This window comes from Oncorhynchus keta, chromosome 35, assembly GCF_023373465.1.
Source record: "Oncorhynchus keta strain PuntledgeMale-10-30-2019 chromosome 35, Oket_V2, whole genome shotgun sequence".
NCBI classification, from domain to species: Eukaryota; Metazoa; Chordata; class Actinopteri; order Salmoniformes; family Salmonidae; genus Oncorhynchus; species Oncorhynchus keta.
The window spans coordinates 15,497,410-15,525,268 of record NC_068455.1 but is presented as its reverse complement, the minus strand read 5'-3'; the positions used below and the strand labels follow the sequence as shown (position 1 = coordinate 15,525,268).

Sequence of the window (27,859 nt, the reverse complement as noted above, 5' to 3'; positions counted from 1 at the left end):
TGACAGTCCACATTGAGCTCAGGAGCATCCCATTTCCTTTGACAGTCCACATTGACCTCAGGAGCATCCCATTTCCTTTGACAGTCCACATTGAGCTCAGGAGCATCCCATTTCCTTTGACAGTCCACATTGAGCTCAGGAGCATCCCATTTTCTTTGACAGTCCACATTGAGCTCAGGAGCATCCCATTTCCTTTGACAGTCCACATTGAGCTCAGGAGCATCCCATTTTCTTTGACAGTCCACATTGAGCTCAGGAGCATCCCATTTCCTTTGACAGTCCACATTGAGCTCAGGAGCATCCCATTTCCTTTGACAGTCCACATTGAGCTCAGGAGCATCCCATTTTCTTTGACAGTCCACATTGAGCTCAGGAGCATCCCATTTCCTTTGACAGTCCACATTGAGCTCAGGAGCATCCCATTTTCTTTGACAGTCCACATTGAGCTCAGGAGCATCCCATTTCCTTTGACAGTCCACATTGAGCTCAGGAGCATCCCATTTCCTTTGACAGTCCACATTGAGCTCAGGAGCATCCCATTTTCTTTGACAGTCCACATTGAGCTCAGGAGCATCCCATTTCCTTTGACAGTCCACATTGAGCTCAGGAGCATCCCATTTCCTTTGACAGTCCACATTGAGCTCAGGAGCATCCCATTTCCTTTGACAGTCCACATTGAGCTCAGGAGCATCCCATTTCCTTTGACAGTCCACATTGAGCTCAGGAGCATCCCATTTCCTTTGACAGTCCACATTGAGCTCAGGAGCATCCCATTTTCTTTGACAGTCCACATTGAGCTCAGGAGCATCCCATTTCCTTTGACAGTCCACATTGAGCTCAGGAGCATCCCATTTCCTTTGACAGTCCACATTGAGCTCAGGAGCATCCCACTTCCTTTGACAGTCCACATTGAGCTCAGGAGCATCCCATTTCCTTTGACAGTCCACATTGAGCTCAGGAGCATCCCATTTCCTTTGACAGTCCACATTGAGCTCAGGAGCATCCCATTTCCTTTGACAGTCCACATTGAGCTCAGGAGCATCCCATTTACTTTGACAGTCCACATTGAGCTCAGGAGCATCCCATTTTCTTTGACAGTCCACATTGAGCTCAGGAGCATCCCGTTTCCTTTGACAGTCCACATTGAGCTCAGGAGCATCCCGTTTCCTTTGACAGTCCACATTGAGCTCAGGAGCATCCCATTTTCTTTGACAGTCCACATTGAGCTCAGGAGCATCCCATTTCCTTTGACAGTCCACATTGAGCTCAGGAGCATCCCATTTCCTTTGACAGTCCACATTGAGCTCAGGAGCATCCCATTTCCTTTGACAGTCCACATTGAGCTCAGGAGCATCCCATTTCCTTTGACAGTCCACATTGAGCTCAGGAGCATCCCATTTCCTTTGACAGTCCACATTGAGCTCAGGAGCATCCCATTTCCTTTGACAGTCCACATTGAGCTCAGGAGCATCCCATTTCCTTTGACAGTCCACATTGAGCTCAGGAGCATCCCATTTTCTTTGACAGTCCACATTGAGCTCAGGAGCATCCCGTTTCCTTTGACAGTCCACATTGAGCTCAGGAGCATCCCGTTTCCTTTGACAGTCCACATTGAGCTCAGGAGCATCCCATTTTCTTTGACAGTCCACATTGAGCTCAGGAGCATCCCATTTCCTTTGACAGTCCACATTGAGCTCAGGAGCATCCCATTTCCTTTGACAGTCCACATTGAGCTCAGGAGCATCCCATTTCCTTTGACAGTCCACATTGAGCTCAGGAGCATCCCATTTCCTTTGACAGTCCACATTGAGCTCAGGAGCATCCCATTTTCTTTGACAGTCCACATTGAGCTCAGGAGCATCCCATTTCCTTTGACAGTCCACATTGAGCTCAGGAGCATCCCATTTCCTTTGACAGTCCACATTGAGCTCAGGAGCATCCCATTTCCTTTGACAGTCCACATTGAGCTCAGGAGCATCCCATTTCCTTTGGATGTCACTACAACTTGATTGCAGCCCACCTGTTGCCAATTCAATTGTTTGGACATGATTTATAAAGAAACACACCTGTATATATAAGGTCAGAGTTGACAGTGCATGTCAGAGCAAACTATACCATAAAGTCAAAGGAACTGTTCTTTGATCTCAGAGATAGAACTGTGATGAGGCATATATCTGGGGAAGGGTATAAAACAATTTCTAGAGTGTTGAACGTTTCCAAGAGCACAGTGGTCTTCAAAAAATATGGAACTAACCTCCTAGAGCAGGCCGTCCAACCAAACTGAGCAACCGGGCAAGAAGGACCTTGGTCAGGGAGATGACCATGAACCCAATGACCACTCTGACAGAACTACAGACTTCCTTGGCTGTGACTTCCTACAGTACTTCACCAATCTGGGCTTTATGGGAGAGTGGCCAGATGGAAGCCACTCCTGAGAAAAAGACACATGGCAGCACGCCTGGAGATTTCAAAAAGAAACGTGAAAGATTCTGAGAGCATAAGGCAAACAATTCTGTGGTCTGTTGAGTCAAAAATATAACTATTTGGCCTGAATGCAAAGTGTTATGTCTGGAGAAAACCAGGCACAGGTCATCACCCGTCTAACACCACCCTTACTGTGAAGCATGGTGGTGGCAGCATCATGCTATGGGGATGCTTTTCAGCAGCAGGGACTGGAATACTGTTACTTGGCCAATCAGGAACATTCACTGTCTTTGTGTTAAAGGTTATTGCTGCTGAAAGGTGAATTCCTCTCCCAGTCTCTGATGTAAAGCAGACTGAAGCATGTTTTCCATTAGGATTTTGCCTTTGTTTAGCTCCATCCTGAAAAACTCCCCACTATTTGCCGATGTCAAGCATACCCATACCATGATATAGCTACCACAATTCCTGAAAATAAGGAGACAGTTACTCAGTGATGTGTTGTGTTGGATTTGACCTAAACATGCAGTAATGTTTTGCACTTATGGTACAAAGATATATTCCTTTGTTGTGTTTTTTTTTTCAGTATTACTTTAGTTCCTTGTTGCGTACAAGATGCATGTTTAGGAATATTCTGTATATTTGTATTCTTCTTTTCAACTTGATTTGATTTTGTGTTTGTGACTGGAGGAGGGTGGGGTGGAATTGGGCTATGGAAAGGTCAACCATCAGTCACTGGCAGCTGATAGGAGATGTATGGTGGGGACTGGGGATCTATGAGAGAAAGAAAGATAGAAGGAGCGATTGTGTGTGTGTGTGTAGAGTATATAAGGGGTAGAGCAGCAGAGGGATCGCCACCTTCCATTGACAGGTGATGGATAGCTGAGGTAGGAACAGAGAGACAGGCAAGATCACTGCTCCTTCATCACACACAGCCAATATGCTATCGGACCAATCCACTCACCCATCAAGTGAATCACTAGCTAGTTAACATTAATAGCACAGAGGGATTCATTATTACTCATTAACAACCTCTACTTTGCTCTCAACATTCCTCATCAATTAGGGCCCTGTGTTTTGGGATATCATGTCACATGATCTAGATTTTAACCTTCATTTTAAGCCTTTTCCAGACATGACAATTACACCAAAAATAAAAGCATTTGTCTGAGGATGGTGGCAGATCATCTGACATAAAAAGAAAAGGGGACAGTTTGATGATCGTCCAAAACGTATCATTAACTAGCCTATACACACACATGCACACACACTCCTACACACGCACACACACACACTCCTGCACACGCACACACTCCCATGCACGCACACAGACACACACACACACACACTCCCATGCACGCACACAGACACACACACACACACACTCCCATGCACACACACACTCCCATGCACACACACACACACACTCCCATGCACGCACACATACACTCCCATGCACACACACACACTCCCATTCATGCACACACACACACACACACACACACACACACACACACACACACACACACACACACACACACACACACACACACACACACACACACACACACACACACACACACACACACACACACACACACACACACACACACACATTTTCTATGATATAACACAGTTTGAGTTAGCACTCTCGTGTTATATACTGAAAAGATAGTTGCATTACCTAGCTAGCTCAGCTCCTTCACAAGACACAAAGCAGGTTGAACGGTTCACACTATGGTTACACTGTTGAGTGATACGTTGTCATGAAGCCTGGCAACAACAACATAATGACAAGTGTGTCAGGAGGGAGAAAAACATCTTGCAGATATTAACCTAACTCACAGGGGAGGCAACAATCACATCCCACCACTAGCTGTCTGAATCCTGTTACACACCAACAGAGGGGTATATGTGTACCAGTGACAGAGAGGAGCTCTGGTCCTGTGTGGCTCAGTTGGTAGAGCATGGTGCTTGCAACGCCAGACCTAGGGGTTAGAATCCCAGGGCCACCAAAAAATTCAAATGTATGCATGACCGTAAGTCGCTTTGGATAAAAGTGGCTGCTAAATGGTATATCCTGTACCTACATCTCCATACCGGCCTACTCAGCACACATACTACAGACCATCAGAAGTTGATTCATTCATCAGCTAAAGAGTACACAAGTGTGGGAATATAGATGAGCCAACAAACCACCATGCACACATGGAACATGTGGGATGGATTATAACTAGCCTCTGGTGTTGGCTAAAAGGCTTCCATATGTGTCCTAGGTGTTGGTCTGTGTTGTAGACACAACTGTTGGTCTGTGTTGTAGACACAACTGTTGGTCTGTGTTGTAGACATAACTGTTGAACTGTGTTGTAGACATAACTGTTGGTCTGTGTTGTAGACATAACTGTTGGTCTGTGTTGTAGACATAACTGTTGGTCTGTGTTGTAGACATAACTGTTGAACTGTGTTGTAGACATAACTGTTGGTCTGTGTTGTAGACACAACTGTTGGTCTGTGTTGTAGACATAACTGTTGGTCTGTGTTGTAGACATAACTGTTGGTCTGTGTTGTAGACACAACTGTTGGTCTGTGTTGTAGACATAACTGTTGGTCTTTGTTGTAGACATAACTGTTGGTTTGTGTTGTAGACATAACTGTTGGTCTGTGTTGTAGACACAACTGTTGGTCTGTGTTGTAGACATAACTGTTGGTCTGTGTTGTAGACATAACTGTTGGTCTGTGTTGTAGACATAACTGTTGGTCTGTGTTGTAGACATAACTGTTGGTCTGTGTTGTAGACATAACTGTTGGTCTGTGTTGTAGACATAACTGTTGGTCTGTGTTGTAGACATAACTGTTGGTCTGTGTTGTAGACATAACTGTTGGTCTGTGTTGTAGACATAACTGTTGGTCTGTGTTGTAGACATAACTGTTGGTCTGTGTTGTAGACATAACTGTTGGTCTGTGTTGTAGACATAACTGTTGGTCTGTGTTGTAGACATAACTGTTGGTCTGTGTTGTAGACATAACTGTTGGTCTGTGTTGTAGACATAACTGTTGGTCTGTGTTGTAGACATAACTGTTGGTCTGTGTTGTAGACATAAATGTTGGTCTGTATTGTAGACATAAATGTTGAACTGTGTTGTAGACATAACTGTTGGTTTGTGTTGTAGACATAAATGTTGGTCTGTGTTGTAGACATAACTGTTGGTTTGTATTGTAGACATAAATGTTGGTCTGTGTTGTAGACATAACTGTTGGTCTGTGTTGTAGACATAACTGTTGGTCTGTGTTGTAGACATAACTGTTGGTCTGTGTTGTAGACATAACTGTTGGTCTGTGTTGTAGACATAACTGTTGGTCTGTGTTGTAGACATAAATGTTTGTATGGTATTAGGTGTTGGTCTGTGTTGTAGACATAACTGTTGGTTTGTGTTGTAGACATAACTGTTGGTTTGTGTTGTAGACATAACTGTTGGTCTGGTACTAGGTGTTGAATTGTGTTGTAGACATAACTGTTGGTATGGTACTAGGTGTTGGTCTGTGTTGTAGACATAACTGTTGGTCTGGTACTAGGTGTTGGTCTGTGTTGTAGACATAACTGTTGGTATGGTACTAGGTGTTGAACTGTGTTGTAGACATAACTGTTGGTTTGTGTTGTAGACATAACTGTTGGTCTGGTACTAGGTGTTGGTCTGTGTTGTAGACATAACTGTTGGTATGGTACTAGGTGTTGAACTGTGTTGTAGACATACAGTAACATTACCTGGAGGTATGTGATCCTATTCTGTACCATGTCAGACAGGTCCTTGGCCTCCTTCTCTCTCCAGTCTCCTGCTCCATCAGCCTGGCTCAGGTAGTGCAGGTCAGTCATGATCGACCTGGGGTCACACACACAGTACATTAACACAGGGTTAGAGGTCACAGCTGGGTCACAACATTGTAAGGTTTCCAAGGTGCATTATGTAACATATGTTATCCATGTGTGTTCTGGTGCGGCCTCAACTGGTGCGACCCAGAAAAACTTGCCCCAAACCGAGTGGGATGGAGGACATTCATCAAGGGTCTATTCTCTTTATAGAAGCCTAAGGCTTAAGTGTGTGTGTGTGTGTGTGTGTGTGTGTGTGTGTGTGTGTGTGTGTGTGTGTGTGTGTGTGTGTGTGTGTGTGTGTGTGTGTGTGTGTGTGTGTGTGTGTGGTGTGTGTGTGTGTGTGTGTGTGTGTGTGTGTGTGTGTGTGTGTGTGTGTGTGTGTGTGTGTGTACAGTACCTCTGCTGGTGTCCCAGCTCCTGCAGCAGTGTGTCAATTTGTTTCTGCAGGTCCCCCTGCTCCATGTGACCCAGCTTCTTGACCTCACTGCGGACAAAGTACCAAATCTCCTTCACCCCGTTCTCTATCTTCCTCCGCAGCTCCTCCTGGTTCCTACCAGGCCCTGGAAATAACCAAATAAACACAGTAATCTTTATGATTAAATGGAATGCATTTCGGGAGAAAACAAGATAACAATATAATGCACACACTCAGCTGAGATTTTCTGTAGCCCCTTAGACACAGATCCTGGATCAGCTTAACACACAGGACCTCACACCACACACAGTCAGCTGATCTCTTGAGCAAGGCACTTAACCTCAGACCTGCTCCAGGGGCGCTGCTCTGCCGCTGTGCTGTTTACAGACTCTTGGGTGACCCAGTGAAAAGAAACATATCCATTTCAATGGACAATAAAGTTTGCCCTTAGAGACAGATCCAGGATTAACATCCAAGATTAACCCTTACGCTTTAAAAGGGAAAGGGCAAACTGTCCTTAGATCAGTCTCTGGCCTGGGCCCACTTCTTCCTACTTCATTACACATCATGGGAAATGGTGTCACAGACAAATAAGTGTCACAGCGGTTAAGGACATTCTAGTACTACAAGGTCGAAGCCATATTACTAATATAGAACTGACCTGCTATTGTTTCTACAGGACAAGTAGCCTAGAGTAGCCTTTAAAGCATTGTTATATTGTTTATACAGGACAAGTAGCCTCAGGTAGCCTTTAAAGCATTGTTATATTGTTTATACAGGACAAGTAGCCTCAGGGTGCCTTTAAAGCATTGTTATATTGTTTATACCGGACAAGTAGCCTCAGGGTGCCTTTAAAGCATTGTTATATTGTTTATACAGGACAAGTAGCCTCAGGGTGCCTTTAAAGCATTGTTATATTGTTTATACGGGGCAAGTAGCCTCAGGTAGCCTTTAAAGCATTGTTACATCAGGTATCAGATATCAGGTTTACTAGGTCACTCCATACTCACATAGTAACAGTCATAGTAATCAACCCTTAACTGTCTTCATGTAGCCTGTTTTCATAATGTTTCAAATGACACTAAGGGTTGTGGCAGTATAATGAAGCAGCCGACCCAGAAGAACAGTTGTTTGTGTTACATGTTACAGTGAAGAAAAGGGAATGAAGTTTTCTGTCTGAAATAGTAGGAAAGAGGAATGGAGGAGTGGACAGGGAATCCTGCCTGGGAATACTGCTCCTCACTGCCTCCTGTCCTAATTTCCAAGGTGTGTGTGTGTGTGTGTGTGTGTGCGTGTGTGTGTGTGTGTGTGTGTGTGTGTGCGCGTGTGTGTGCATGTGCGTGTGTGTGTGTGTGTGTGTGTGTTTGTGTGTTTGCCTGGGTGTGTGTGCGTGTGTGTGTGTGTGTTTGTGTGTTTGCCTGGGTGTGTGTGCGTGTGTGTGTGTGTGTTTGTGTGTTTGCCTGGGTGTGTGTGCGTGTGTGTGTGTGTGTGTTTGTGTGTTTGCCTGGGTGTGTGTGCGTGTGTGTGTGTGTGTTTGTGTGTTTGCCTGGGTGTGTGTGCGTGTGTGTGTGTGTGTGTTTGTGTGTTTGCCTGGGTGTGTGCACACATGTGTGTTATATAAATAATGGGAGCAGTGCTGTATTTTTAGTCTCACTGTACAGAAATGACCGTTATCGACACACATGACATGTATAAAACCATCCAGATATTACATCCCCTCCACCTTCTCATCACGCATGGCTTTCGCTCAGGACACTTGTGTACCAGACTAGGTCCAGGGCTATGATGCAAAAAAACATAGTCTTGTCTATCAGTCTCCCAAAATCAGTTAAATTTCAAGATACACTATACAGTATATACAAAAGTATGTGGACACCACGTCAGATGAGTGGATTCGACTATTTCAGCCACACCCGTTGCTGACAGGGGTATAAAATTCGAGCAAACAGTCATGCAATCTCCACAGACAAACCCTGGCAGTAGAACGGCCTTACTGAAGAAATCAGTGACTTTCAATATGGCACCGTCATAGGATGCCACCTTTCTAACAAGTCACTTCGTCAAATCTCTGCCCTCCTGGAAGTGCTGTTGTTGTGAAGGTCACATAAGCTCACAGAACGGGACTGCCAGGTTCTGAAGCACGTATCTCACAGAACGGGACTGCCAGGTGCTGAAGCACGTAGCTCACAGAACGGGACTGCCAGGTGCTGAAGCACGTAGCGCACAGAACGGGACTGCCAGGTGCTGAAGCACGTAGCTCACAGAACGGGACTGCCAGGTGCTGAAGCACGTAGCTCACAGAACGGGACTGCCAGGTGCTGAAGCACGTAGCTCACAGAACGGGACTGCCAGGTGCTGAAGCACGTAGCTCACAAAATCGGGATCTGCCAGGTGCTGCAACACCAGCTCACAGATTTCGGGACTGCCAGGTCTGGAAGCAACATCAGCTCAAGGGACTGCCAGGAGGCTCCAGATCTTGGACTGCCAGGTGCTTTCATGGTTCAGAACGGGACTGCCAGGTGCCAAGCTGTAAAGTTGCCAGGTGGAGGAGGCTCACAAAAATCATCTGATCTTGGGCTGACTTTCATGGTTCAGGCCTGGAAGTTCCAACATCAGCTCAAGTTTGGTGGAGGAGGAATCCTGATCTTGGGCTGACTTTCATGGTTCAGGCCCCATAGTTCCAACTGTAAAGTTTGGTGGAGGAGGAATCCTGATCTGGGGTTGACTTTCATGGTTCAGGCCCCATAGTTCCAACTGTAAAGTTTGGTGGAGGAGGAATCCTGATCTGGGGCTGACTTTCATGATTCAGGCTAGGCTCCTTAGTTCCAGTGAAGGGGAGTATTAACGCTATAGCATACAATGACATTCTAGACGATTCTGTGCTTCCAACAGTTTGGGGAAGGCCCTTTCCTGTTTCACCATGACAACGCTCCAGTGCAGAAAGGAAGGTCCATACAGAAATCGGTGTAGAAGAACTTGACTGGCCTGCACAGATCCCTGACCTCTACTCCATTGAACACCTTTAAGAACAGCGACTGCGTGCCAGGCCTAATCGCCCAACATCAGTGCCCGACCTCACTAATGCTCTTGTGGCTGAATAGAAGCAAGTCCCCACAGAAATGTTCCAACATCTAGTGGAAAGCCTTCCCAGAAGAGTGGAGGCTGTTATAGTAGCAAAAGTAGTATTGTAGTATAGTAGTATTGTAGTATAGTAGTATTGTAGTATAGTAGTATTGTAGTATAGTAGTATTGTAGTATAGTAGTATTGTAGTATAGTAGTATTGTAGTATAGTAGTATTGTAGTATAGTAGTATTGTAGTATAGTAGTATTGTAGTATAGTAGTATTGTAGTATAGTAGTATTGTAGTATAGTAGTATTGTAGTATAGTAGTATTGTAGTATAGTAGTATTGTAGTATAGTAGTATTGTAGTATAGTAGTATTGTAGTATAGTAGTATTGTAGTATAGTAGTATTGATACCCATGATTTTGGATTGAGATGTTCGGCGAGCAGGTGTCCACATACTTTTGGTCATGTAGTGTACATAGTTCAACACCCGATTGAGGGTAAGCCCATCCTATATCTGTGCCTATGGGCAACTCCACTTAAGCTTTAACTCAATATGTGTGTCTGTGTGTGTGTGCGTGTGTGTGTCTCACCGTCTCCAGGCAGGCTACGATAGGAGTTGATCTGTTCTTTAGCTCTGATCAGCTGTTCCTCCAAGGTCCGCAGTCTCCCTGCGCTCACCACCTGGCCCCCGTCAGACTGACCCTCTGGTAACCTACAGTATATGGGGAGAGGAGAGGTCAGAGGTCAGTCTCCCTGCGCTCACCACCTGGCCCCCGTCAGACTGACCCTCTGGTAACCTTCAAGAGAGATGGAGAGGAGAGGTCAGAGGTTAAAGGTCACTCTGCCTGTACTCACCTGGCTTTGTGGTAACCTAGAGACAGGGGAGAGGAAATGAGGAGGGGTCAGTCTGGAATACAGCTAACATCAGTGAGAGGGCCCGGAGAAGGGTGGAGTTTTTTTACACTAGGTGTCCAGCCATGTGTGCGTGTGTGTGTACAGTATTGGTGTCTGTGTGTGCGTACAGTATATGTGTGTGTGTGTGTGTGTATATGTGTGTGTGTGTGTGTACGTGTATGTGTGTGTGTGTGTGTACAGTATAGGTGTGTGTGTCTGTGTCTGTGTGTGTGTGTGTGTGTGTGTGTACAGTATAGGTGTGTGTGTGTACAGTATAGGTGCGTGTGTGTGTCTGTGTGTGTGTGTACGTGTATGTGTGTGTGTGTGTGTACAGTATAGGTGTGTGTGTCTGTGTCTGTGTGTGTGTAAAGTATAGGTGTGTGTGTGTACAGTATAGGTGTGTGTGTGTGTACAGTATAGGTGCGTGTGTGTGTCTGTGTGTGTGTGTGTGTGTCTGTCTATGTGTGTGTGTGTCTGTACAGTATAGGTGTGTGTGTGCCTGTCCTGCTAGGTCAAGGTGAGTGTGGACAGGCTGATTTCCCTGGGGGCTTTGCGTTTGGCTGCGCTCAATCCCACCTCCAAGCGCCAATTTAATGCAATGATCAGAGGTGAGGTATGAGAGTCGACTGTGTGTGTGTTTGTGTGTGTGTTTATAATGATCAGTGGTGTGTGTGTGTGTATGTGTGTGTGTGTGTTTAAAATAATCAGTGGTAAGGCGTGAGAACAGCCAATGACCAAGGCAATTCATTCGGTGGCAGTAGCTATTTATCACCCTACGTCCTGCCGAGAAGAAAGTTAGAGCCACGTGGGGTAAGAGTTCCCCTGGTTGCTCCTCCTCAACAACAAGTAGAAGAGAGAGAAGTAGAGCGGGTCAGTTAAACAAAGGTGAGAGCCTTCTATACACCATATAGAGGACAAGGCCTTCTGAATATCACAACCTCATATAGTGTATGACCTGAAAACATATCAACTGAGTAGGATGACAGTAACTATGAGAGTAACCATGGTGATTGATATTCCCCACCGGTGTCTCCATGGATGCAGCATTGACAGCAGTCTTATCTCAGAAGCCTAGCTGAGAATCAATATGTCTATAGCAGGCAACTGTGACATGAAATTATGTGTGGCGTTCTGTAATGGCAAACAGCGAGCTTCCCTGTGTGTGTGTGTGTGTGTGTGTGTGTGTGTGTGTGTGTGTGTGTGTGTGTGTGTGTGTGTGTGTGTGCGTGCGTGCGTGCGTGCGTGCGTGCGTGTTTGTAACTGTGTCTGTGTGTGGTTGGTCACATCACAATGCCTGACTCATCAGGAATGCACAGCCACAGTACAGAGATGAAACAGGAGGAGGAAAGAAACTGAAATGTCAAATATTTATGTCATTCATGGCTGGTCAAGGATGAAATGAGGTGAAAGTCAGAGAGGAGGAGAGAAGAGGAGGAAAGGAGCGGCTGGGGTTTAGATGAGCAGCCAGCTAATGTATGTCAAAAGGGTTGGGACAAGCCACCCACAGGACAAGCCATCCACAGGACAAGCCACCCACAGGACAAGCCACCCACAGGACAAGCCACCCACAAGACAAGCCACCCACAAGACAAGCCACCCACAGGACAAGCCATCCACAAGACAAGACATTCACAGGACAAGCCATCCACAAGACAAGCCACCCACAAGACAAGCTATCCACAGGACAAGCCATCCACAGGACAAGCCACCCACAGGACAAGCCACCCACAAGACAAGACATTCACAGGACAAACCATCCACAAGACAAACCATCCACAAGACAAGTCACCCACAAGACAAGCCATCCACAAGACAAGACATTCACAGGACAAGCCATCCACAAGACAAGCCATCCACAAGACAAGCTATCCACAGGACAAGCCATCCACAGGACAAGCCACCCACAAGACAAGCCACCCACAAGACAAGCCACCCACAGGACAAGCCATCCACAGGACAAGCCACCCACAAGACAAGCCACCCACAAGACAAGCCACCCACAGGACAAGCCATCCACAGGACAAGCCACCCACAAGACAAGCCACCCACAAGACAAGCAACCCACAAGACAAGCCACCCACAGGACAAGCCATCCACAGGACAAACCATCCACAAGACAAGCCACCCACAAGACAAGCCACCCACAAGACAAGCCACCCACAAGACAAGCCACCCACAAGACAAGCCACCCACAGGACAAAACATCCACAGGACTAGCCACCCACAGGACAAAACATCCACTCACTCCCATCTCGATACCTCATCATGTTCACAGTACTGAACTCTTACTTGAGTACATCAGTGCCTGGCCTCTACGAGTACAAAAAGCTTATATTTGTAAATTTCATGATGTAGTGAAGCTCTATAGAGAGCTCTGACATTACTTCCGCTGGAATGGATGGTAAGCTGGAAGAGAGGCTGACATGGGGAGGAGGGAGGATAGAGAGGCTGAGATGGAGAGAAGGGAGGACAGAGAGACTGAGATTGAGAGAAGGGAGGACAGAGAGACTGAGATGGAGAGAAGGGAGGACAGAGAGGCTGAGATGGAGAGAAGGGAGGACAGAGACTGAGATTGAGAAAAGGGAGGACAGAGAGACTGAGATGGAGAGAAGGGAGGACAGAGAGACTGAGATGGAGAAGAGGGAGGACAGAGAGACTGAGATGGAGAGAAGGGAGGACAGAGAGACTGAGATGGAGAAGAGGGAGGACAGAGAGACTGAGATGGAGAGAAGGGATGACAGAGAGACTGAGATGGAGAAGAGGGAGGACAGAGAGACAGATGGAGAGAAGGGAGGACAGAGAGACTGAGATGGAGAAGAGGGAGGACAGAGATACTGAGATGGAGAGAAGGGAGGACAGAGAGACTGAGATGGAGAAGAGGGAGGACAGAGAGACTGAGATGGAGAGAAGGGAGGACAGAGAGGATGAGTAGAAATACAAGCCACCCTGATTCCTGATGCTGGGAATTCAGGTTATGAATTCAATCATTTAATGAATGGCTGAGAGGAGGAAGAGGAAGGAATCCCAGCAACTTTAAGAGGTTGCTGGGCAGTTTCACCACTGCAGTTACAGTGGCTGTGGATGAATGGAAACTGTAAAGGACTCTGTGCAATGGCTGGTATGGTCTGAATGACCCCATAATGCTCCATTATGTGGTCATTCAGACACACAATGGTATGTGTGGGTTATGTAGGTTGAGTGGTGGGATATGAAGGTTGAGTGGTGGGATATGTAGGTTGAGTGGTGGGATATGTAGGTTGAGTGGTGGGATATGCAGGCTGAGTGGTGGGATATGTAGGCTGAGTGGTGGGGTATGTAGGCTGAGTGGTGGGATATGTAGGCTGAGTGGTGGGATATGTAGGCTGAGTGGTGGGGTATGTAGGCTGAGTGGTGGGATATGTAGGCTGAGTGGTGGGATATGTAGGCTGAGTGGTGGGATATGTAGGCTGAGTGGTGGGATATGTAGGCTGAGTGGTGGGGTATGTAGTTTGAGTGGTGGGATATGTAGGCTGAGTGGTGGGATATGTAGGCTGAGTGGTGGGATATGTAGGCTGAGTGGTGGGATACGTAGGCTGAGTGGTGGGATATGTAGGCTGAGTGGTGGGATATGTAGGCTGAGTGGTGGGGTATGTAGGCTGAGTGGTGGGATATGTAGGCTGAGTGGTGGGATATGTAGGCTGAGTGGTGGGATATGTAGGTTGAGTGGTGGGATATGTAGGCTGAGTGGTGGGATATGTAGGCTGAGTGGTGGGATATGTAGGCTGAGTGGTGGGATATGTAGGCTGAGTGGTGGGATACGTAGGCTGAGTGGTGGGGTATGTAGGCTGAGTGGTGGGATATGTAGGCTGAGTGGTGGGATATGTAGGCTGAGTGGTGGGATATGTAGGCTGAGTGGTGGGATATGTAGGCTGAGTGGTGGGATACGTAGGCTGAGTGGTGGGATATGTAGGCTGAGTGGTGGGATATGTAGGCTGAGTGGTGGGATATGTAGGCTGAGTGGTGGGATATGTAGGCTGAGTGGTGGGATATGTAGGCTGAGTGGTGGGATATGTAGGCTGAGTGGTGGGATATGTAGGCTGAGTGGTGGGGTATGTAGGCTGAGTGGTGGGATATGTAGGCTGAGTGGTGGGATATGTAGGCTGAGTGGTGGGATATGTAATAATAATAATAATAATATATGCCATTTAGCAGACGCTTTTATCCAAAGCGACTTACAGTCATGTAGGCTGGGTGGTGGGATATGTAGGCTGAGTGGTGGGATATGTAGGCTGAGTGGTGGGATATGTAGGCTGAGTGGTGGGATATGTAGGCTGAGTGGTGGGATATGTAGGCTGAGTGGTGGGATATGTAGGCTGAGTGGTGGGGTATGTAGGCTGAGTGGTGGGATATGTAGGCTGAGTGGTGGGGTATGTAGGCTGAGTGGTGGGATATGTAGGCTGAGTGGTGGGGTATGTAGGCTGAGTGGTGGGATATGTAGGCTGAGTGGTGGGGTATGTAGGCTGAGTGGTGGGGTATGTAGGCTGAGTGGTGGGATATGTAGGCTGAGTGGTGGGATATGTAGGCTGAGTGGTGGGATATGTAGGCTGAGTGGTGGGATATGTAGGCTGAGTGGTGGGATATGTAGGCTGAGTGGTGGGATATGTAGGCTGAGTGGTGGGATATGTAGGCTGAGTGGTGGGATATGTAGGCTGAGTGGTGGGATATGTAGGCTGAGTGGTGGGATATGTAGGCTGAGTGGTGGGATATGTAGGCTGGGTGGTGGGATATGTAGGCTGAGTGGTGGGATATGTAGGCTGAGTGGTGGGATATGTAGGCTGAGTGGTGGGATATGTAGGCTGAGTGGTGGGATATGTAGGCTGAGTGGTGGGATATGTAGGCTGAGTGGTGGGATATGTAGGCTGAGTGGTGGGATATGTAGGCTGAGTGGTGGGATATGTAGGCTGAGTGGTGGGATACATTGGCTGAGTGGATATGTAGGCTGAGTGGTGGGATATGTAGGCTGAGTGGTGGGATATGTAGGCTGAGTGGTGGGATATGTAGGCTGGGTGGTGGGATATGTAGGCTGAGTGGTGGGATATGTAGGCTGAGTGGTGGTATATATAGGCTGAGTGGTGGGATATGTAGGCTGAGTGGTGGGATATGTAGGCTGAGTGGTGGTGTATGTAGGCTGAGTGGTGGGATATGTAGGCTGAGTGGTGGGATATGTAGGCTGAGTGGTGGGATATGTAGGCTGGGTGGTGGGATATGTAGGCTGAGTGGTGGGATATGTAGGCTGGGTGGTGGGATATGTAGGCTGAGTGGTGGGATATGTAGGCTGGGTGGTGGGATATGTAGGCTGAGTGGTGGGATATGTAGGCTGGGTGGTGGGATATGTAGGCTGAGTGGTGGGATATGTAGGCTGAGTGGTGGGATATGTAGGCTGAGTGGTGGGATATGTAGGCTGGTGGTGGGATATGTAGGCTGAGTGGTGGGATATGTAGGCTGGGTGGTGGGATATGTAGGCTGAGTGGTGGGATATGTAGGCTGGGTGGTGGGATATGTAGGCTGAGTGGTGGGATATGTAGGCTGAGTGGTGGGATATGTAGGCTGAGTGGTGGGATATGTAGGCTGAGTGGTGGGATATGTAGGCTGAGTGGTGGGATATGTAGGCTGAGTGGTGGGATATGTAGGCTGAGTGGTGGGATATGTAGGCTGAGTGGTGGGATATGTAGGATGGGTGGTGGGATATGTAGGCTGGGTGGTGGGATATGTAGGCTGAGTGGTGGGATATGTAGGCTGAGTGGTGGGATATGTAGGCTGAGTGGTGGGATATGTAGGCTGGGTGGTGGGATATGTAGGCTGAGTGGTGGGATATGTAGGCTGAGTGGTGGGATATGTAGGCTGAGTGGTGGGATATGTAGGCTGAGTGGTGGGATATGTAGGCTGAGTGGTGGGATATGTAGGCTGAGTGGTGGGATATGTAGGCTGGGTGGTGGGATATGTAGGCTGAGTGGTGGGATATGTAGGCTGAGTGGTGGGATATGTAGGCTGAGTGGTGGGATATGTAGGCTGAGTGGTGGGATATGTAGGCTGAGTGGTGGGATATGTAGGCTGAGTGGTGGGATATGTAGGCTGAGTGGTGGGATATGTAGGCTGAGTGGTGGGATATGTAGGCTGAGTGGTGGGATACGTAGGCTGAGTGGTGGGATATGTAGGCTGAGTGGTGGGATATGTAGGCTGGTGGTGGGATATGTAGGCTGAGTGGTGGGATATGTAGGCTGAGTGGTGGGATATGTAGACTGAGTGGTGGGATATGTAGGCTGAGTGGTGGGATATGTAGGCTGAGTGGTGGGATATGTAGGCTGAGTGGTGGGATATGTAGGCTGAGTGGTGGGATATGTAGGCTGAGTGGTGGGATATGTAGTGGTGGGTGGTGGGATATGTAGGCTGGGTGGTGGGATATGTAGGCTGAGTGGTGGGATATGTAGGCTGAGTGGTGGGATATGTAGGCTGAGTGGTGGGATATGTAGGCTGAGTGGTGGGATATGTAGGCTGAGTGGTGGGATATGTAGGCTGAGTGGTGGGATATGTAGGCTGAGTGGTGGGATATGTAGGCTGGGTGGTGGGATATGTAGGCTGAGTGGTGGGATATGTAGGCTGGGTGGTGGGATATGTAGGCTGAGTGGTGGGATATGTAGGCTGGGTGGTGGGATATGTAGGCTGAGTGGTGGGATATGTAGGCTGAGTGGTGGGATATGTAGGCTGAGTGGTGGGATATGTAGGCTGAGTGGTGGGATATGTAGGCTGAGTGGTGGGATATGGAGGCTGAGTGGTGGGATATGTAGGCTGAGTGGTGGGATATGTAGGCTGAGTGGTGGGATATGTAGGCTGAGTGGTGGGATATGTAGGCTGAGTGGTGGGATATGTAGGCTGAGTGGTGGGATATGTAGGCTGGGTGGTGGGATATGTAGGCTGAGTGGTGGGATATGTAGGCTGAGTGGTGGGATATGTAGGTTGAGTGGTGGGATATGTAGGCTGAGTGGTGGGATATAGGCTGAGTGGTGGGATATGTAGGCTGAGTGGTGGGATATGTAGGCTGAGTGGTGGGATATGTAGGCTGGGTGGTGGGATATGTAGGCTGAGTGGTGGGATATGTAGGCTGAGTGGTGGGGTATATAGGCTGAGTGGTGGGATATGTAGGCTGAGTGGTGGGATACGTAGGCTGAGTGGTGGGTATGTAGGCTGAGTGGTGGGATATGTAGGCTGAGTGGTGGGATATGTAGGCTGAGTGGTGGGATATGTAGGCTGGTGGTGGGATATGTAGGCTGAGTGGTGGGATATGTAGGCTGGGTGGTGGGATATGTAGGCTGAGTGGTGGGACATGTAGGCTGGGTGGTGGGATATGTAGGCTGAGTGGTGGGATATGTAGGCTGGGTGGTGGGATATGTAGGCTGAGTGGTGGGATATGTAGGCTGAGTGGTGGGATATGTAGGCTGAGTGGTGGGATATGTAGGCTGGGTGGTGGGATATGTAGGCTGAGTGGTGGGATATGTAGGCTGGGTGGTGGGATATGTAGGCTGAGTGGTGGGATATGTAGGCTGGGTGGTGGGATATGTAGGCTGAGTGGTGGGATATGTAGGCTGAGTGGTGGGATATGTAGGCTGAGTGGTGGGATATGTAGGCTGAGTGGTGGGATATGTAGGCTGAGTGGTGGGATATGTAGGCTGAGTGGTGGGATATGTAGGCTGAGTGGTGGGATATGTAGGCTGAGTGGTGGGATATGTAGGCTGAGTGGTGGGATATGTAGGCTGGGTGGTGGGATATGTAGGCTGGGTGGTGGGATATGTAGGCTGAGTGGTGGGATATGTAGGCTGAGTGGTGGGATATGTAGGCTGAGTGGTGGGATATGTAGGCTGGGTGGTGGGATATGTAGGCTGAGTGGTGGGATATGTAGGCTGAGTGGTGGGATATGTAGGCTGAGTGGTGGGATATGTAGGCTGAGTGGTGGGATATGTAGGCTGAGTGGTGGGATATGTAGGCTGAGTGGTGGGATATGTAGGCTGGGTGGTGGGATATGTAGGCTGGGTGGTGGGATATGTAGGCTGAGTGGTGGGGTATGTAGGCTGAGTGGTGGGATATGTAGGCTGAGTGGTGGGATATGTAGGCTGAGTGGTGGGATATGTAGGCTGAGTGGTGGGATATGTAGGCTGAGTGGTGGGATACGTAGGCTGAGTGGTGGGATACGTAGGCTGAGTGGTGGGGTATGTAGGCTGGGTGGTGGGATACGTAGGCTGAGTGGTGGGATATGTAGGCTGGGATGTAGGTGGTGGGATATGTAGGCTGAGTGGTGGGATATGTAGGCTGAGTGGTGGGATATGTAGGCTGAGTGTGGTGGGATATGTAGGCTGAGTGGTGGGATATGTAGGCTGAGTGGTGGGATATGTAGGCTGAGTGGTGGGATATGTAGGCTGAGTGGTGGGATATGTAGGCTGAGTGGTGGGATAAGTAGGCTGAGTGGTGGGATATGTAGGCTGGGTGGTGGGATACGTAGGCTGAGTGGTGGGATATGTAGGCTGAGTGGTGGGATATGTAGGCTGAGTGGTGGGATATGTAGGCTGAGTGGTGGGGTATGTAGGCTGAGTGGTGGGATATGTAGGCTGAGTGGTGGGATATGTAGGCTGGGTGGTGGGATATGTAGGCTGGGTGGTGGGATAGGCTGGGTGGTAGGCTGGGTGGTGGGGATATGTAGGCTGGGTGGTGGGATATGTAGGCTGGGTGGTGGGATATGTAGGCTGAGTGGTGGGATATGTAGGCTGAGTGGTGGGATATGTAGGCTGAGTGGTGGGATATGTAGGCTGAGTGGTGGGATATGTAGGCTGAGTGGTGGGATATGTAGGCTGAGTGGTGGGATATGTAGGCTGAGTGGTGGGATATGTAGGCTGAGTGGTGGGATATGTAGGCTGAGTGGTGGGATATGTAGGCTGAGTGGTGGATATGTAGGCTGAGTGGTGGGATATGTAGGCTGGGTGGTGGGATATGTAGGCTGGGTGGTGGGATATGTAGGCTGAGTGGTGGGATATGTAGGCTGAGTGGTGGGATACGTAGGCTGATATGTAGGTGGTGGTGGGATATGTAGGCTGAGTGGTGGGATATGTAGGCTGAGTGGTGGGATATGTAGGCTGAGTGGTGGGATATGTAGGCTGGGTGGTGGGATAGGCTGAGTGGTAGGCTGTAGGTGGTGGTGGGATATGTAGGCTGAGTGGTGGGATATGTAGGCTGAGTGGTGGGATATGTAGGCTGAGTGGTGGGATATGTAGGCTGAGTGGTGGGATATGTAGGCTGAGTGGTGGGATATGTAGGCTGAGTGGTGGGATATGTAGGCTGAGTGGTGGGATATGTAGGCTGGTGGTGGGATATGTAGGCTGAGTGGTGGTGGGATATGTAGGCTGGTGGTGGGATATGTAGGCTGAGTGGTGGGATATGTAGGCTGAGTGGTGGGATATGTAGGCTGAGTGGTGGGATATGTAGGCTGAGTGGTGGGATATGTAGGCTGGGTGGTGGGATATGTAGGCTGAGTGGTGGGATATGTAGGCTGAGTGGTGGGATATGTAGGCTGAGTGGTGGGATATGTAGGCTGAGTGGTGGGATATGTAGGCTGAGTGGTGGGATATGTAGGCTGAGTGGTGGGATATGTAGGCTGGGTGGTGGGATATGTAGGCTGAGTGGTGGGATATGTAGGCTGAGTGGTGGGATATGTAGGCTGAGTGGTGGGGTATGTAGGCTGAGTGGTGGGATATGTAGGCTGAGTGGTGGGATATGTAGGCTGAGTGGTGGGATATGTAGGCTGAGTGGTGGGATATGTAGGCTGAGTGGTGGGATATGTAGGCTGGGTGGTGGGATATGTAGGCTGAGTGGTGGGATATGTAGGCTGGGTGGTGGGATATGTAGGCTGAGTGGTGGGATATGTAGGCTGAGTGGTGGGATATGTAGGCTGAGTGGTGGGATATGTAGGCTGAGTGGTGGGATATGTAGGCTGAGTGGTGGGATATGTAGGCTGAGTGGTGGGATATGTAGGCTGAGTGGTGGGATATGTAGGCTGAGTGGTGGGATATGTAGGCTGAGTGGTGGGATAGGCTGAGTGGTAGGCTGGGTGGTGGGATATGTAGGCTGAGTGGTGGGATATGTAGGCTGAGTGGTGGGATATGTAGGCTGAGTGGTGGGATATGTAGGCTGAGTGGTGGGATATGTAGGCTGAGTGGTGGGATATGTAGGCTGAGTGGTGGGATATGTAGGCTGGGTGGTGGGATATGTAGGCTGGGTGGTGGGATATGTAGGCTGGGTGGTGGGATATGTAGGCTGGGTGGTGGGATATGTAGGCTGATAGTAGGCTGAGTGGGGATACGTAGGCTGGTGGTGGGATATGTAGGTGAGGCTGAGTGGTGGTGGGATATGTAGGCTGAGTGGTGGGATATGTAGGCTGAGTGGTGGGATATGTAGGCTGAGTGGTGGGATATGTAGGCTGGCTGAGTGGTGGGATATGTAGGCTGAGTGGTGGGATATGTAGGCTGGGTGGTGGGATATGTAGGCTGAGTGGTGGGATATGTAGGCTGAGTGGTGGGATATGTAGGCTGAGTGGTGGGATATGTAGGCTGAGTGGTGGGATATGTAGGCTGGGTGGTGGGATATGTAGGCTGGGTGGTGGGATATGTAGGCTGGGTGGTGGGATATGTAGGCTGGGTGGTGGGATATGTAGGCTGAGTGGTGGGATATGTAGGCTGAGTGGTGGGATATGTAGGCTGAGTGGTGGGATATGTAGGCTGAGTGGTGGGATATGTAGGCTGAGTGGTGGGATATGTAGGCTGGGTGGTGGGATATGTAGGCTGAGTGGTGGGATATGTAGGCTGAGTGGTGGGATATGTAGGCTGAGTGGTGGGATATGTAGGCTGAGTGGTGGGATATGTAGGCTGAGTGGTGGGATATGTAGGCTGAGTGGTGGGATATGTAGGCTGAGTGGTGGGATATGTAGGCTGAGTGGTGGGATATGTAGGCTGAGTGGTGGGATATGTAGGCTGAGTGGTGGGATATGTAGGCTGAGTGGTGGGATATGTAGGCTGAGTGGTGGGATATGTCAGCTTGTGGGAATGGAAGTGAGAGGTTCAGTACCAGTCAAAAGTTTGGACACAACTACTAATTCCAGGGTTTTTCTTTATTTTTTACTTATTTCTACATTGTAGAATAATAGTGAAGACATCAAAACTATTAAATAACACATATGGAGTTAATGTAGTAAGCAAAAAAAGTGTTAAAAAAATTAAAACATATTTTATATTAGAGATTATTCAAAGTAGCCACCATTTACCTTGATGACAGCTTTGCACAATCTTGACATTCTTTCAACCAGCTTCATGAGGTATTCACCCGGAAATGCATTTTCAGGTGACACTAATGGACTTTATGTCTAATACATTCATTTTACTGTCACCATAGCTACAACAATATGTTTGCTAATGTGTCTGGCTTTAGATATGTTCCTCTGAAGTAGTCACACCACTGCCACGAAATAGAAAAGACACTCTAAACCCTGCTCAGATGAAGGACAGATAAAAGTCCCTGAAAAATGATCCAAGTGAAGTCTGCAACTCTGACATGTTCCCAGTCCAAACAGTGATTTACATCATGTATGTGTCTAAATAAATCACTGTCAGGAGTATATCAGGGGCAATATTCCAGGCTACAGTCATACACTGCGCACACACACACACACACACACACACACACACACACACACACACACACACACACACACACACACACACACACACACACACACACACACACACACACACACACACACACACACACACACACACACACACACACACACACACACACACACACACACACTGAGCAGAGTGTTTGTTTTATAAATTCTTCTGTGCCTTCCTGAGTAGAATGGTGAGCCACAGGGATAATAAGGTCTGCTGGCTGTGGCAGAGGAAGAAGGAATGTCAACACCTCTGCTAATCATCTGTAGGAGATGTTCTTGGCCAGCCTTCACTAGTCCTCCATTTACCTCATCCCTCCATCACTACACACACAGGAAGTCTCATTCTCTCTCTCCATGTCTCCTTCTTTTCCTTCACTCCTCCATTTACCTCATCCCTCCATCACTACACACACAGGAAGTCTCATTCTCTCTCTCCATGTCTCCTTCTTTTCCTTCACTCCTCCATTTACCTCATCCCTCCATCACTACACACACAGGAAGTCTCATTCTCTCTCTCCATGTCTCCTTCTTTTCCTTCACTCCTCCATTTACCTCATCCCTCCATCACTACACACACAGGAAGTCTCATTCTCTCTCTCCATGTCTCCTTCTTTTCCTTCATTCCTCCATTTACCTCATCCCTCCATCACTACACACACAGGAAGTCTCATTCTCTCTCTCCATGTCTCCTTCTTTTCCTTCATTCCTCCATTTACCTCATCCCTCCATCACTACACACACAGGAAGTCTCATTCTCTCTCTCCATCTCTCCTTCTTTTCCTTCACTCCTCCATTTACCTCATCCCTCCATCACTACACACACAGGAAGTCTCATTCTCTCTCTCCATCTCTCCTTCTTTTCCTTCACTCCTCCATTTACCTCATCCCTCCATCACTACTCACACAGGAAGTCTCATTCTCTCTCTCCATGTCTCCTTCTTTTCCTTCATTCCTCCATTTACCTCATCCCTCCATCACTACACACACAGGAAGTCTCATTCTCTCTCTCCATGTCTCCTTCTTTTCCTTCATTCCTCCATTTACCTCATCCCTCCATCACTACACACACAGGAAGTCTCATTCTCTCTCTCCATGTCTCCTTCTTTTCCTTCACTCCTCCATTTACCTCATCCCTCCATCACTACACACACAGGAAGTCTCATTCTCTCTTTCCATCTCTCCTTCTTTTCCTTCACTCCTCCATTTACCTCATCCCTCCATCACTACACACACAGGAAGTCTCATTCTCTCTCTCCATCTCTCCTTCTTTTCCTTCACTCCTCCATTTACCTCATCCCTCCATCACTACTCACACAGGAAGTCTCATTCTCTCTCTCCATGTCTCCTTCTTTTCCTTCATTCCTCCATTTACCTCATCCCTCCATCACTACACACACAGGAAGTCTCATTCTCTCTCTCCATGTCTCCTTCTTTTCCTTCACTCCTCCATTTACCTCATCCCTCCATCACTACACACACAGGAAGTCTCATTCTCTCTCTCCATGTCTCCTTCTTTTCCTTCACTCCTCCATTTACCTCATCCCTCCATCACTACACACACAGGAAGTCTCATTCTCTCTCTCCATCTCTCCTTATTTTCCTTCATTCCTCCATTTACCTCATCCCTCCATCACTACACACACAGGAAGTCTCATTCTCTCTCTCCATCTCTCCTTCTTTTCCTTCATTCCTCCATTTACCTCATCCCTCCATCACTACACATACAGGAAGTCTCATTCTCTCTCTCCATGTCTCCTTCTTTTCCTTCACTCCTCCATTTACCTCATCCCTCCATCACTACACACACAGGAAGTCTCATTCTCTCTCTCCATCTCTCCTTCTTTTCCTTCACTCCTCCATTTACCTCATCCCTCCATCACTACTCACACAGGAAGTCTCATTCTCTCTCTCCATCTCTCCTTCTTTTCCTTCACTCCTCCATTTACCTCATCCCTCCATCGCTACTCACACAGGAAGTCTCATTCTCTCTCTCCATCTCTCCTTCTTTTCCTTCACTCCTCCATTTACCTCATCCCTCCATCACTACACACACAGGAAGTCTCATTCTCTCTCTCCATCTCTCCTTCTTTTCCTTCACTCCTCCATTTACCTCATCCCTCCATCGCTACTCACACAGGAAGTCTCATTCTCTCTCTCCATCTCTCCTTCTTTTCCTTCACTCCTCCATTTACCTCATCCCTCCATCACTACACACACAGGAAGTCTCATTCTCTCTCCATCTCTCCTTCTTTTCCTTCACTCCTCCATTTACCTCATCCCTCCATCGCTACTCACACAGGAAGTCTCATTCTCTCTCTCCATCTCTCCTTCTTTTCCTTCACTCCTCCATTTACCCCCTCCCTCCCTACATTGCTGAAGGCAGTCAGGCAGGCAGACACCCACTCTGGAGTGAGATAGCCATAACGGTTATCTTTTATTTCTTATTTAAATCTGGTTAAAGGATTCCTGGTAGAAAACCTCACCTGTTTCACTACTCGGAAAGAATGTTTTGTAATATTTATTGGGAACCTGGTTACTAGTTTTAAATTGAATGTGGTCAAGTTGGGGTACCAAAACAACATACTTCAGCTCCGACAGATGAGCCTAAAGCAAGATTCACAGACAATGAGAACCAGGCAGACACATACAGTACAGCACAGTACAACACCAATTACATAGAGCCATGACTACATGGAACTCTATTCCACATCAGGTAAGTGATGCAAGCAGTAGAATCAGATTTAAAGAAGCTGATAAAAATATACCTTTTGGAACAGCAGGGACTGTGAATAGATACACACATAGGAACACACACACACACATATGTACACATACCCTAGCACACGCACTCTACACACACATACATTGTAATATTGTTGTAAGGTGGTATTATACATTTTGTAGTGTAGATATGTAGTGGTGTAATAATGTTACATGATGTACTGTTTTCTCTTTTGTTTTATATCTAATGTAAGTGTCTTAATGTGTTTGCACCCCAGGAAGAGTAGCTGTTGCCTTGGCAACAGCTAATGGGGATCCATAATAAATACAAATACAAACTGCCACTCATCCAGACCCTGACCAACTATCACTTATGGCGTTACAGTGAACACACACACTGAGGCTTGGTCACCTGCTGGTAAACACACACACCGCTGTCTTGGTCAAACAGGATTCTAAATCTCCTCCCCTGTCTCTGCATGGTTCTGCCATCACAGTGTCTCTCCACATTCCTCCTCTCTCTAGGGGTCCTACCAGAGCAGCCAGTAGTCTCATTACTGCACTTCCTCCGAGAGATTCTGTACACTGCTGCAGTCTCAGGCTGTGTACTAAATCGCATTCCTTTATAATGCATTACTTTGACCAAAGCCCTATAGGTATCTGTTAAGAACTTTGTGACGACTGCTGATGTAATATAAAATAAACAGTTCTTCTTCATCATTCTTAAATGGAAGACGTTTGGAACCACTAAGACTCTTCCTAGAGCTGGCTGCCCAGCCAAACTGAGCAATCGGGGGAGAAGGGCCTTGGTCAGGGTGACCAAGAACCCGATGGCCACTCTGACAGAGCTCTACAGTTCCTCTGTGGAGATGGGAGAAACTTCCAGAAGGACAAATATCTCAGCAGCACTCCACCAATCAGGCCTTTATGATAGATTGGCCAGACGGAAGCCACTCCTTAGTAAAAGGCACGAGAGCCCGCTTTGGAGTTTGCCAAAAGGCACCTAAAGACTCTCAGACAATGAGAATCAAGATTCTCTGGTCTGATGAAACCAAGATTGAACTCTTTGCCTGAATGCCAAGCGTCACGTCTGGAGGAAACCTGGCACCATCCCAACGGTGAAGCATGGTGGTGGCAGCATCATGTTACGAGGATGTTTTTCAGTGGCAGGGACTGGGAGACTAGTCAGGATGGAGGGAAAGATGAATGGAGCAAAGCACATAGAGATCCTTGATGAAAACCTGCTCCAGAGTGCTCAGGACTGGAGCGAAGATTCACCTTCCAACAGGACAACGACCCTAAGTACACAGCCAAGACAACGCAGGAGTGGCTTTGGGACAAGTCTCTGAATGGCACAGCCAGAGTTCGGACTTGAACCCAATCGAACATCTCTGGAGAGACCTGAAAATAGCTGTGCAGTGACGCTCCACATCCAACCTGACGGAGCTTGAGAGGATATGCAGAGAAGAATGGAAGAAACTTCCCAAATACAGGTCTGCCAAGCATGTAGCATCATACCCAAGATTTGAGGCTGTAATCGCTGCCAAAGGTGATTCAACAAAGTACTGAGTAAAGGGTCTGAATTCTTATGCCAATGTCATATAATCTATTTTTGCTTTGTCATTATGTGGAATTGTGTGTAGATTGATGAGAGAAAAAAAATATTTAATACATTTTAGAATAAGGCTGTAACGTAACAAAATGTGGAAATTGTTAAGGTGTCTGAATACTTTCCGAATGCATTGCATGAATAGTGTGTAAATAGTATTTGTGTTGTTTCTTCGTGTCTTTTGTATATATAATTCTTATTTTATTCGTATTTGTTATTTTGAATTTTATGTAATATCTTACTTTGTTCTTGTCCATAACTGTTCTGTACCTTGTCATGTATTAGTAAGTTCTATTATTCGACCATGCTGGTCATTTATGAACATTTGAACATCTTGGCCATGTTCTGTTATAATCTTCACCCGGCACAGCCAGAAGAGGACTGGCCACCCCACAATGGTGGAACAAACTCCCTCACGACGCCAGGACAGCGGAGTCAATCACCACCTTCCGGAGACACCTGAAACCCCACCTCTTTAAGGAATACCTAGGATAGGATAAGTAATCCTTCTCACCCCCCCCCCCCTAAAAGATTTAGATGCACTATTGTAAAGTGGCTGTTCCACTGGATGTCATAAGGTGAATGCACCAATTTGTAAGTCGCTCTGGATAAGAGCGTCTGCTAAATGACTTAAATGTAAATGTAAATGTATAGCCTGGTTCCTCTCTAGGTTTCTTCCTAGGTTTTGGCCTTTCGAGGGAGTTTTTCCTAGCCACCGTGCTTCTACACCTGCATTGCTTGCTGTTTGGGGTTTTAGGCTGGGTTTCTGTACAGCACTTTGAGATATCAGCTGATGTACGAAGGGCTATATAAATACATTTGATTTGATTTTTGATTTGACCCCAGGAAGAGTAACTGCTGCCTGTGCAGTAACTAATGGGTATCTTAATAAACTAAACTTCAGACAGCAGGGGTCAGTGCTGTTTAAAGGGCCACTACTACTACTACTGCTGCTGCTACTACTACTACTGCTGCTACTACTACGACTGCTGCTACTAGAACTACTGCTGCTGCTACTAGAACTACTGCTGCTGCTACTACTACTACTGCTGCTGCTGCTGCTACTAGAACTACTGCTGCTGCTGCTGCTACTAGAACTACTGCTGCTGCTACTAC

The 27,859-nt window shown here is 47.6% G+C and overlaps 1 protein-coding gene and 1 long non-coding RNA gene across 12 annotated transcripts in view; both read right to left on the bottom strand.

Annotated features, from left to right (window-relative positions):
* fut8a (fucosyltransferase 8a (alpha (1,6) fucosyltransferase)) overlaps positions 1-27,859 on the bottom strand; it is a 170,938-nt gene that overhangs the window by 20,557 nt on the left and 122,522 nt on the right. Inside the window, exons 1-3 of one of the 2 annotated variants that reach the window (XR_008092736.1) lie at positions 10,364-10,479; positions 6,687-6,849; positions 6,185-6,299 (exon numbers count right to left, since the gene is read on the bottom strand). Coding sequence is in view for 1 of the 2 variants with exons in the window: in XM_052496633.1 (XP_052352593.1) it covers positions 6,185-6,299; positions 6,687-6,849; positions 10,364-10,485 (400 nt within the window). In the remaining variant the exon portion in view is untranslated. Of the gene's footprint in view, positions 1-6,184; positions 6,300-6,686; positions 6,850-10,363; positions 10,486-27,859 lie in introns of those variants that run through there. The other variant, XM_052496633.1, reaches the window with a different exon arrangement.
* On the bottom strand, positions 21,862-26,324 carry LOC127915884 (uncharacterized). 10 transcript variants are annotated; one of them, XR_008092747.1, is made up of 8 exons: positions 24,686-26,324; positions 24,524-24,605; positions 24,360-24,441; positions 24,196-24,277; positions 23,786-24,113; positions 23,376-23,539; positions 23,212-23,293; positions 21,870-23,047 (listed from the first exon to the last, which is right to left on the bottom strand). It is a non-coding gene; the product is annotated as an uncharacterized LOC127915884 (long non-coding RNA). The 10 variants fall into 10 exon arrangements; XR_008092748.1 differs by lacking the exon at positions 24,686-26,324 and having other exon boundaries at positions 21,862-22,801; positions 23,048-23,293; positions 24,360-24,679; XR_008092743.1 differs by lacking the exon at positions 24,686-26,324 and having other exon boundaries at positions 21,863-22,883; positions 23,048-23,293; positions 24,360-24,679.